Genomic DNA, 12,331 nt, shown 5'->3' with positions numbered 1-12,331 from the left:
TTTACCATGCATGATGGACTTGTGAAAAAGCAAAGAAATTTTGGTGCAAATTCATACAATGATGCAAAAAATACTGTGGATTAATATTAGGATGAAACTAGAATTATTATACTGTCAGCTCTCTTGGTTTGTCATTTGTATATCCCTTTTTAATTTTAAAATCTCAGCCAGATTCTTTTGTAGATCCAGTGAAACATCCTTATCTAAGTCATTCTCTTGGCTTGTCAGTTGTAAATCCACTCGATACCATCTCTATCTTGTCAGCTAAAATCTGTTCTCCATCTGTCATTTCTTCAATAACACCTTTTGGACATAGTTTATCCATAGAAGAGACATCTTTACTGACATTGTTGATATTGTGGCTACTATTTTCTGATTCCATTCTTCAAAAGTCTCCTTCAGTATTTTCACTGTTAGAAGATTTTGCAACACTTTACAGGCTTGTAAATCTTTCCTGTACCTAAAAAATTTAGTTCCCTCTAGTGCCCACTTTTTGAAATCATGAAATTGTTTATCTTTGTTTACTCTATTTCCCACAAGAAGCTTTGAAGAAGTTTGTTCTTCATAATTAATTCCAAAATCTTATTGTAAAAGTTTCAATATTCCAGTTTTATCTGGACTCTTATTTGGTTTATAACTTTCTAAGATCAAAATCTTATTTAGCTTTTTTGTTGTTTATTTCAGATTCTTTCAATTCTTAAGCTTATGATTAAAATTTTCTTTCATTCAGAATTGAAGGCAGACTCACTTGGCATTTTCAAACTTGTCAGTCCAAAGATCTCTAATAACTTAGAAGTAGTTAATGAGCAATTTCTGAAAATGATTAGAAAGTGATGTTTGCTAACTTAGTGTCCTTTAAAAGTCTCCACCTCAGTTGCAAGCAAGATGGCTAATCCCGTTGCCTCCCAGTGCTCAAACCCACAGAAAACCGCTGTCCTGCAGTCTCCTCATGAGGAACAGACATCTGAAGCTCATGTAGGTGATCTCCTGTCCTCTCCTTAGCCAGAGAGGTTCCAAGGAACTGGCCTACTCCGTAATTCCTTGGCCTTTGCCACAGTCATCAGTTCTACTTTCACAGAGCTCCTTCTGTCTTATTCCATACCTCCCCCGGAAGCCGCAGCAGATAATTTCTTTTTCTAGGAGTTCTATGCAAAACCCATTGGAAGACAACACAAACATTTTTGTACTTTCTGCTATATAGTTAAAACAGACCACTACCCAGCATTGTCAGACATATGCATTAATAAACATGCCATGAGTCCAAGATTACCTATATCATAGCTATTCTTCTGCACTAACGGATATCATCTTTTCAAATGTAATGCTGTTTGTGAGAATATTTATATACATAGTAAATATTTCTGCAGTATAAAATATGGACCTTTTATTACACAAAACAAAAGTTGGACAAGTTAGGTAACAAACTTGAAAATTTGTTGTTAAATAATTAAAAATAACATCACCTGGTGATCCTAGAACTCCTATAGGGCCTTTCTTGCCAGGTGGACCATGATGAGTAGCTGGGTCACCTCTACTACCTGCAGAACAATAGAAACTGATGTTATGAGCAAAAGCTATCCTTGCCTATCAAGTCAGCAAGTAGATCACTTTTCTTTGCACCTGTCATGCCAATATCCACATTTCAGACTATTCAGGGCTTTTCATTTTTATAACAGCATGACCAAAATCATGAAATTATTTTACATAATTTAACAGAATGATTTCAAAAGACATTTCTGACTCTCTGTAACTAAAGGAAAATTAACATTATTTTTTAAAAACTTTCTATAGCATCAGTTATATGAGAAGAAAGTTGAGCCATTTTCTACCACTTCTTAAGCACTGTGAATTGGAACCCCGTTTCAGTTTAGCTAATTTTGCTTTGACAGATGCTTCTATCTATCCAGCTCCAGAAACTGTATGAACTGAGACTCTTTATGCAGCAAACTCACATGATCTTTCTGAAATACTATATTATTATAATATCACTGTTAACGCTTGGTACCATCATCTTCTCAGATGAAAATCAAGAACAACTGCCAGAAGCTGAGCCTAAATCATCCTCCCTTAAGTTTTTTCTGCATGCAAGTAATTTGTTGGTTTCCTTCAGAAATGTAACTTACTATGTTATCTGAACTAGTATCAAATAAGGGGTTTAGCTTCCTTATTTTACTCCATTATTCTCAGTTGTACCAAAATTATGCAATTAACTATTTATTCTTCTATGAACATAAGACAGAATCATGTAATTTTTAGTTCTATACTGAATAAATTGAAGGGGTACTTCAATTCTATACAATCTACCCATTAATTTTTCTTTTTAGAAATGCATGCTATCAATCAAATTATGTCTTTTACTATGTTATCTGAACTAATATTTGTGTTTTCTGGGAACCAAATATTGTTGTTTACAATGGAGTTGGCTTTCAGATACACCTGATTAAGATTTCTTTGGCTCAGTCCCAAAAATTTTCATTAACTTATTAATCATGTTCTTCCAAATCATTTTAATTCAAATTAGCTTATTATCAGCATTTCATCTGGAAATGATTTTTCAAATCAGCTATTCTGTCCATAATCCCTTTCTTAATGCATACATACAAATTCAAAGAGCAAGCGAGTTTCAATCATTAATTATTGGTATTATTGTTACATCACTACCTTTCGATCCTTTTCTGCCACCTGATCCTGGACTTCCTGGAGGACCTGATTGTCCCTGTGCGCCCTGATTGTTGGATTAAAAAAAAAGAAGTATGTCATTTATTGTACATGAAATTTAAAATTTCCCCAGCTGGAGGAAATCAATTAAGTTTATCATATATGCATCAAAACCTGATCATTGATGATACAGGGAAGTGAGTACTAAATGATCTTATTGGGAGCTGAATGATATATAAACAATAAGAATGCAAATAAAATAATTATAAATAGTTCTAGTTCTTCCTCTGGACTGGTGCCTCCTTTCTAATTTGTACTATTTCTACAGGAATTCTTTGACTTGCATCACATAAGTAAGAGAATTTAATCCAACATGCTGACCAGGAATTTTACTAGATGCAGAGGTTGATCTACCCAGAGCCCCAGGGAATTGTGAATTCAGCAATTCCTCAGAAATTCACATTTTTAGTATAACCAAGCCAGATAGAGGTTTTGGAGTTAAACAAAAACACACATATAAAGAAGGAATTAAAAAAAAAAACAAGATTGTGCTTTAGTATCCCATCTAGCTTCTCCAGAATGTTCTCTACCATCTCAATTTACTTTTTTTTCTGGATGTGTGGATATGCTTCCCAACAAAGTGCTCGGCTACAACTTCAACCACTGTATTTTAAGACTGCCTCTGGATTCACAAGTGGCTCAGAAACATTGTTGGAAATACTTATGCTTGAGGCTCATGCTTTGCGACTTGCTTAGCTCCCCAAAAATAAGATGGGTGGGAGATTTCATGGGTACATTACTAAGCACACTGGCACCTGTGGATATTATTTTAAGGATCTAAGATCTCTGCTAATTATTTGATGTAATAAATATTTGGGAATGTAGTGCTCAGGCAGTTTAGAGAAAATGTATTGATTGTATGTTCCATGAAACGTCATCAATACTTTACTATGCAATCTAGAAAATAGTCATAAAGATTTAAAGGTCCCACTAGACAGCCACAGGTGAATGTCATGCTCCACCATAGATGGATCTGTTTCTCAGCTTGGGTTCTAGGAGCTAAGAAATAGCAGCAGCATATACTAAGAATAGTATTATGATATGGTCCAACTCTACAGCAATACAGTATAAAGATAAATATAGTATGTCTTCTTAGCATACCTGATCACCTTTTTGTCCTTGAAAACCAGGAATCCCTCTTAAACCTGGAGGCCCTGGGAGGCCTGGCAAACCCTGGGAACCAGACTGTCCCATATCACCAGGCTGACCCTTTTGAGTGCCTGAAGTTGCATGCTTGCCTGGCAGTCCTGGGATTCCTCTGAATCCAGTGTTGCCTTTGTCACCTGAAATTATTTCAAGAGTTCATTATATATTAATAGATACAGGTGTTAAGATACATTGTAATATCAAATAATAAAATAAATGTTCTTTCCATGAATCTTACTTGGCATTCACACTTTTATTCCATATTGTAGGTTGATTACTGGCACATTTTATATTTGATTTTACTCTAGATTTTACTATCTTTTGATTCTTTTTATGTAGCCCCAGATAAAGATAACTTTTATCTTAACAGAAAAGAGGTAAGTATTTACTTTAAAAAATTGTTCTTCTTTTGAAATGGGGTCACCCAGAACTATATGAATGAAATGTGAAGGATTACTTACTAATGCCTAATACATTTTGCAATACTATATGATTTATTTAATGACTTTCATTTTAGACTAAAGTTGCAGCATTTGAAACCCAGCCCTATCATTTGGCAAGTGTAGGCAATTTCTGAGGTGTCTAGGCCTACAATTGAGCCTCTTGACCTTCTAGAAGGCTACAGGAGGCCCTCTAATGGTACAGCAACATCACTGCAGAGTGTGAGTGATGTTTGTTTGTTTGCTTGCTTTGGCTGATGAGGATAATGTTGTTATAAGAGAAGGAGGCCTATAAGAGGAAAGCACTTCCATTCCCATTGCTAAAATGGCACAAAATCGTACCCCTGAAATTTGGCAGCTGCACTAAATTTTGGCAGCATTATCTTGGGTTGCTCAGGAGCACAACTAGGATCCTGAGGATACATGCAGCTTGCAGGCTCCCAGTTTGTGCATTAGGTAAAGAACAGGTGCTGCTTCAGTCAGCTGATAATGGGTGTGATGAAAGGGTGGCAAACTGTTTTTAATTTTATTATTATTGCACCTTTCTGCCTCAGATGCCTAAATAATTTAGTTTGTCTTGAATATGCAGTATCTTGACAATGTTGGATGGGGCACGGAGGTGGGAAAATGCCTTGTTAACATACATACATGAAAATGCCTTGTTAACATACATACATGTGGCAGAAATATTTGGATTTATTCATATGTTAAATGAATAATTACTAACCAAAATGATTAGCTAGAAAGAAAAACAAATTCATAATCCCTTAACTAAGAGTCATCTGGTCAGTTTGATCACCGAATCATAGAGTTGGAGAGGCTAGAGAAGCCATTAAGTTCCATTCCCCGCCCAACGGAAGAATTCAGTATAACGCATCTTAATAACGTCAGTTTCTGCTCCAGTGAATCCATGAACAGGAATCCACTACCTCTCTGAGTTATGGGTTCTATTGCCCAACTGCCCTGAGACTCTATCAATAGTCTTCTGTCAGTGGAATAATTTTAAAACAGACTACACAATTATTAATGTGCTCCAAAATATATACAATATATGAAAGATGCTGATCAGTCTGATTATAACATTATGATTACTGGCTTGTGTTTAATTTAGAAAATAATTTGTTTGGTTACCTTGTGTCCCTGGTAATCCTTCATCACCAGGAAGGCCTGGTTCTCCATTTTGTCCTTTTTCTTGCAGGACACTGATGTAGCCATTGTCCCCTTGAGATCCTGCTTCACCTTCAAAATAGAATGTATGCAACAATTTACTCACAATATAATTGCTTTAAATCTACCATCTCTGCCCCTGGGATCTCCACAGTGATTTAAATCTTAATTGTGCTGAATAGATACCACATATTAGAAGTGTGTTTGCTTGATACTTAAAGGACATAAGCATCAGAATTCTGAAAACCTCTTGATTCACTTGGAGAACAATGAAGATTCAGCATGGATGTTCACAGGAAGCAATAATAAATATGCGTTGTTACTTAATGATACAAACTCCACCTCTTTTTTACTTGCATCACAACACCACATTATGGGGGGCTTGCATCATAATGTAACAAAGCACATTTTCTCATGTTGATGAAATCTCAGCATCATCTGGATGCCCTAAGTCAGGCTCCATATCAGCAACAAGAATGCCCATCAGATGAAATTCTAATCCCTTATTTAAAAAAAGCAAACCAACCAATCATCCAACTTTTTTGCTTAGCTCTTTAAACAGCAATGTGACAACATGTAACCAGGACTACATCATACTTCTTATCTAGATAAGAGCTCCTGGGAACATTGAGGCCTAAAGGTATTCTAGGATAATAAAGATGATCATCTTTAATTAATTTAATTAAATTAATTTAATTGTGCATACTACTCCCATGCAAATGAGAGTCCCATGCAAATGAGATGGGCGGCCATATAAATTCAATACATAGATGAATGGATGGACGGACAGACAGACAGAATAAATTCAATAGACAGACAGACATAATAATTGCAGTGGCTTTGATCAAAAAGTACGCAAATAAATACATAATCACCTACTGAAAAAATATGCAAAAGGAATAGTTATAAATTCTGGCTGAATATCAACTGATTTTGCACAGAAGTCAGTTATTCATAAATACAAACATTATTCTATGTACCTTTGGAACCCTTTGTTCCAAATTCTCCAGGAGGACCAGACTGACCAATTTGTCCTTCTTCTCCTTTCACACCTGATGCTCCCATTTCTCCTTCCTTTCCTGGAAGGCCTGGGAAACCTTGCATGCCTTGGGAACCTTTGTCTCCTTTAAAGAATATTGAAAGAACAGGGCCATTAAATTATACACTATTGATATGTTGAATGTATTGACTGGATTCACACAACATACTAACCCATGGCCTGATTGAGTTCACCTTCCCTGTTTTTAGACTTTGAAACCCAAAATCAATCAGCTCATATCCATTTTATTAGAAGTGGTGCATAAGTGTATTAAATGAAGTGTTATATTTGAAATTCAGAGTCATATACCCTTTTTTCCTGGAAAACCTGGCAGTCCATTTTCCCCTGAAAATCCTGGATCTCCTCTTAAGCCTGGAAAGCCAGATGGTCCTTGTGTTCCATGAGCTCCCGGCAAGCCTTTCATTCCAGACGGGCCTGGTGCTCCCATATCTCCTTGGAGACCTTTAATACCCTGCAATCCTGAAGGGGAAATGCAGCAAGAAATATATTATCACTCTTTCCAAGTCCATATCTACTAACTGAATTCTTCCAGGCTTGTTCCTCTGCACTCACCACATCAAGGAATCCCAGGACTGGAGGAGGAGAAGGAAAGCAGACAAGATGGGCAAAACCAACTAGCTTAGAACAACTTTTTAAAAATGTTTTAAAGTTTTACAAGTATAATTTGAAAATCTTGGGCCAATTCTTTCTACATGCATTCTTTAGAGCCATGTTGATGCTGTTTCCCTCTATAAGCAGACATATTTCTGTCAGTCCAATGGTTTCTTCATTGCTAACACAATGTTCCAACAACCAAAGTGACACCTATATACATGGACATCATCAGGTGAAGTACACAGAATTCAAAATGACTATATTATTGGTACAAGGAGGTGGAAGAGCTCACTTATAAACAGCAAAGACAAGACCAGGAGCTGACTGTGGAACATATCACAAGCTACTCATGTACAAGTTCCATCACTAAGTGGAATGGTAAAGGAATTGATAAAACCCTGGCACAATTTTATACTTGGGATATGTGGCAACCATCTACCACTTACTGCAGATTACTGCTGAATGCTATTGATAAATTATTCCTTTGAAGGCCAAACAGGAACTTGGCTGAAGGCTGCCTAAAACCTAAATCCAGCTGTCTATTGAGTCAAAATGGTAGGTATTAGTTGCATAGAGAATATAATGGATTAAGATATGTGAATTTGTTTTCACACATATTAAGTTGCGATGTGTTCACCTTTAGGTCCTTGTGGTCCAAAGGAGCCTGGTGGTCCTGGCAACCCCTCCAACTTTTTGTCACAAGCCAGTCCAGGTGATCCAGGATAACCCATCACTCCTATGTCACCTTTTTGGCCTCTGACACCTTTAGCTCCTGGAAGTCCTGGTGTGCCAGGTTGCCCTGAAAGCAGATTATTACATTGATAAGGTGGAGGTGGAGTAGAGATCAAACAAATATCTCACTTTCCCAGAAAAGTTGAAAATTAATATGTCTAATGTGGCAGATACCATGACATTCCTGGAATTTTAAATCCAATTTATTATAAAGTGGCAGTTTAAAAAATAGAAAAATCTTACTGTCTGCATACTTTCACACAATATTGCCCTTTCCTGAATTTAAAAGAGAATTTTAAATCTAATTTACTATAAAATGACAGGGTAAAAAATTATATCAGAAATTGACTTCACTTTATGAACAGTGTTTCTCAAACTGGGGAACTTTAAGATGTGTGGACTTCAACTCCCAGAATTCCCCAGCCAGCATGCTGAAGTCCACACATCTTAAAGTTCCCCAGGATGAGAAATACTGCTCTAGAAATACTCTGATAATGATGGCAAGGTAGCATCATGCTCACACAAAACTGATCCATCAGTTAATCTACAGCTTCAGGAAATCATATCTACCTAAAACAACTCTAGCATGGAATTTCTGAAGACAGAACAATAGGGAGTAAAAAATCATTTATCTCTCAAACCTTAAAAGCACTGATGTGGTCCATTCAGTTCCATTGATAAAGATAGAAGAAAAGATTGTGAAACTACTATAGAAAATGGAATTTGCCACACATAATTTAATTTAAGTCCTATGATGTCGCCATGCTCATGGGCAATCAGAAAGTGACAAGATACATCAGTTTGTTTGACTGAGAGCAAAAATGACAATAACTTTATACAATATTTATCTAATTCCTGACACTTTGGCTCTTACACTACTTTTTACTGAGTTATCTCCTATTTTTTTCGGATATTTTGATTAATGCACTTGCTGAATAAACTATGGTTGAATTGTTCCTTATTTTTTTAGAAAAGGAAATGCAAGTGAATGTGTTTCTGAATAGAAGAGACAAAGTAAAAATAAGTGGAACTACCTGGGTAATTGTAACGGACTGCTATGTCTTCCCACTTTCCTTCTTTCTATTAACTCCTTTTTAAACTGTTTCCCCCAAATATAATTTAACTTTGTGTCCTTCAGCCTCTTATACTATAAATACAGTTTAATTATTTTTATTCTGCCCTCTTTTCTGACAAATAATGTAACTGAAGGAATTCAAGTACATCCTTGACATGTACCACTGGACCTCTTACCTTGAAGCCCAGGAAAACCAGGGTCACCTCTTAGGCCTGGCAAACCTGGTAATCCGGGAAGACCTCTGTTGCCTGGGGGTCCTGGAGGGCTATAAGTAGTGCGGCCTGGAACGCCTTTTGGACTTTGAAGCCCAGGAGGGCCTGGCGATCCAGAAGCACCATCCAGACTTGAACCTTGTTCACCTGGATCACCTGGATCACCAGTCTCGCCCCTTAAACCTAAGAATAATGACATCTAGATTACACAGATGAATGCTTAATTAGCTTACATTCAGCTTCTAATTATACAATATACAAAATAAGAATATAGAAAATATTGCTTAATCCGAAATATATCTAGGTCAATCTTCTGGAGGTCTATTGAGATTGCAATTGCAGTAACCTTTCAGATGTGATACAAGCCCCATAATTCTCAGCCCTTATACTCTGGGAAGGTGTTATGTTGGAGCCTAAGCTAGTTCAAAATTTTCTTTTTGTGGTAAATTACCAGAACCTGATGTAACGCGTGGAAGGAATGAACTTGCAGGACAGGAGGAAGAGCCACTACCAAGACAACAATCAGATAAAAGAAACCTGACTCCGGGGCTGTAGAACTGTAACATGAAAAAAATATCAAACAAGACCCTCCTTAGTTCTCACAAAGTTAAAGGGAGGGAAGGGGGAAGCACATTCAGATTTGCAAGATGCTGTTACCATAACTTTATAATAAAAGTAATACTAGCCTGCATGACTTTGGTTTCCTAGTCTGGTCTACCATGAACTTATAATGGGGGTGTTAAGGAAATAGCTTTCATCTCATGCTTTGGGTATAGAAATTAATATCCAGTGGCATTCAATCTGTGTGTCTGGAAGTTCAGTTCTGAACAGTTACCTTGTATTAGATCTAAATACTGCCAACACCCAGCATAGTCTGTGAGAAAGTGGTGACTGTCAATTATTTGAGCAATATTAATCTCTCATTGTTTAGTGCAAGTGTCTAATGTGGAGAAACTCTTTAGATTATTGAAGCTGCAGTTTTTATTGTGATTGAGGAGTATGCCGCAAAAATTCTTAACTAGGGATAGGAAATCAGACCATATCAACATTCATAAGTAATTCATTAAGTTATAGATCCAACATTTAAGATTGGAAAACTGGAGTTGGCCAGCCAATAAATTTAAAATAATGGTGATGATGATGATGATGATGATAATGATGATGATGATAAAAACATTCTATATTTTCATGAGATTTTGATGTAACTTTTTATACTTATGTATTTGAATAATTTATTTCTTTTAATTTCTTTAAAAATAAGATTTTCTCTTCAGGAGGCTATGAAGAATGATTCCAGATTCATGCTTTCAAAACAACTGGAATTTCCTGTGGAAAGTACATGGTCATGCCACATAGTGTATAGAAAAACACAGCTATCTCTGTTGGGTCACCACTGGGTTTTTGTTTTTGTTTTTTTGGTAAACCTCTTAATAACAGTGTAATATGTAATCACATATATCCAAATCAATTCTGGATACATTTTGAAAGCATACAGTAGAAACCAGTTTTCCTAGCTTCTTGGTATATGATTTATATTTTCAGAAGTTACAAGAAATTAAGAAAAGAAAATTATTAAAAAGAGATTGGATCTCATGATGCTACTGCGATTTTATTAATAATTTGCATATCCCAGTGATGCAGAGATCTATCACTATGCTGTAATGTGATCCTAAATCTGATTTTAATTAATGATTTTGCAGCACTGTCTGTCTGCATTTATGTTACATTACTGCATAAACTCCAGAGGAGAAAAGCAACAATAATTAATGCAGTGTAGAATTGTTCTTGTAGATTCTCATCTTTAATAAATAAAATATTTGGACTTTCTCACTTACCTTCTGGACCAGGATTGCCTGATGCTCCTAATCTACCCTTCTGGCCTTTGAGACCATCAAAACCGTTGGGCCCAGGTGGCCCAGGTGGCCCTCTTAAACCTTTTGGACCTGAATATACAGAAATTATGGTGCATAACTGGATTTTGAACATTTTGAACATTCTACGAAGAAAATTAAAATTAAATGAGCTGTAGTCTGAAAACTAAAGGAAGGGCTGCATGTTAAATGACTTTTGTACTAGATAAATCCATCCAATACCTGCTTTGTTTGGCTTTTGAAGACAACTCCACCAACATGTAAATCACTGTCATTCAAATTTCTATATTTTAAACTGACTGTTAAACTGAGCAATACTCATTTAACATTAAGAGATCACAGAGATGGAATTACCTGAACAACTAAAATTGCATTTGGTTCTTTCCATAGTATTTAAGTTCACAGATTTCTTAAGGTTTGCCTTCCAAGTCTCCTGAAGTAATAAACAGAATGATCTACTTATTCTACAACTTAGTTCTTTTCTTCATTCCAGAAGAAAAACATTGTATGTGTGTGCATGAGTGCATATGTGAGAGAGATGCTGGTAGTGTTACCACCACTGATAAGATCCTTTGGGGAAAAAAAGAAATGAAACTAAGTAATCCACAATGCAGAGTAACTGAAGTACTGCAGGCTTGAGGGAAGCCAACATAGCAATGAGAAGGAACTCCAAAATCAAACAGAAAAGAAGTCAATAGCTTGTTGCCAAGAAAACTTATGGATATAGCTATAGTATTTTGACAACTTTGGGCATTGTATAGTGAGACTGTAGCATTGGAAGGCATTCTTTAGTTATTGGGACAAAGCATCAAACTTTCTTGGCTAGATCTTAGTATGATGATGTAGTGCAAGAAAGTCTGATCACTGATGATGCCAGTATTAAAAAAGAAGTAACTCAGAACACGGAATGAGAGAACCATGAACCATTGAAAATTTGAAATTGAAAATAAATGACAAAGTGAAACTGAAACGTATTTTCAAATTTAAGAATTATTCTTAGGAATACATGAAATAAGGTACACCAAATAATTACATTATATGCTATTCAGACCATGAGTTATTGAGAAGGAATGAAGTGACAATTATGGACAATACTAGATATGTGCTCAGTGCTCCGCTATAACCCTATAAACAACAGAACCATATATTTCAATAGAAGAGAATATACGTGGCTCAGGGTTGAACTGTGGAGTCCTTGGTGCTCTCTGAGCTTGGTTGTTATCTAGTTGGTAATGAAACATCTGCAAGCAAACAACCAAGCTCAGAAAGCACCAAGGACTTCACAGAAACATATATATTAGGATGAATGAATCCAG

At 36.1% G+C, this 12,331-nt stretch overlaps 1 protein-coding gene across 1 annotated transcript in view; it reads right to left on the bottom strand.

Annotated features, from left to right (window-relative positions):
• The window catches only part of COL4A4 (collagen type IV alpha 4 chain), a 66,641-nt gene that overhangs the window by 19,396 nt on the left and 34,914 nt on the right, over nucleotides 1–12,331 (bottom strand). Inside the window, exons 25-33 of the mRNA XM_088132224.1 lie at nucleotides 10,980–11,087; nucleotides 9,109–9,327; nucleotides 7,763–7,924; nucleotides 6,820–6,990; nucleotides 6,452–6,595; nucleotides 5,436–5,543; nucleotides 3,820–4,001; nucleotides 2,662–2,725; nucleotides 1,464–1,538 (exon numbers count right to left, since the gene is read on the bottom strand). Of these exons, the coding sequence (XP_087988350.1) occupies nucleotides 1,464–1,538; nucleotides 2,662–2,725; nucleotides 3,820–4,001; nucleotides 5,436–5,543; nucleotides 6,452–6,595; nucleotides 6,820–6,990; nucleotides 7,763–7,924; nucleotides 9,109–9,327; nucleotides 10,980–11,087 (1,233 nt within the window). The remainder of the gene's footprint in view (nucleotides 1–1,463; nucleotides 1,539–2,661; nucleotides 2,726–3,819; nucleotides 4,002–5,435; nucleotides 5,544–6,451; nucleotides 6,596–6,819; nucleotides 6,991–7,762; nucleotides 7,925–9,108; nucleotides 9,328–10,979; nucleotides 11,088–12,331) is intronic.

This window comes from Python bivittatus, unplaced genomic scaffold (assembly GCF_059951505.1).
Source record: "Python bivittatus isolate LINGU-HERP-01145 unplaced genomic scaffold, Pbiv_v1 ctg000980_np1212, whole genome shotgun sequence".
Lineage (NCBI taxonomy): Eukaryota > Metazoa > Chordata > Lepidosauria > Squamata > Pythonidae > Python > Python bivittatus.
Note: the sequence above shows the minus strand (reverse complement) of the source record. Positions and strands in the feature narration are given on the sequence as shown.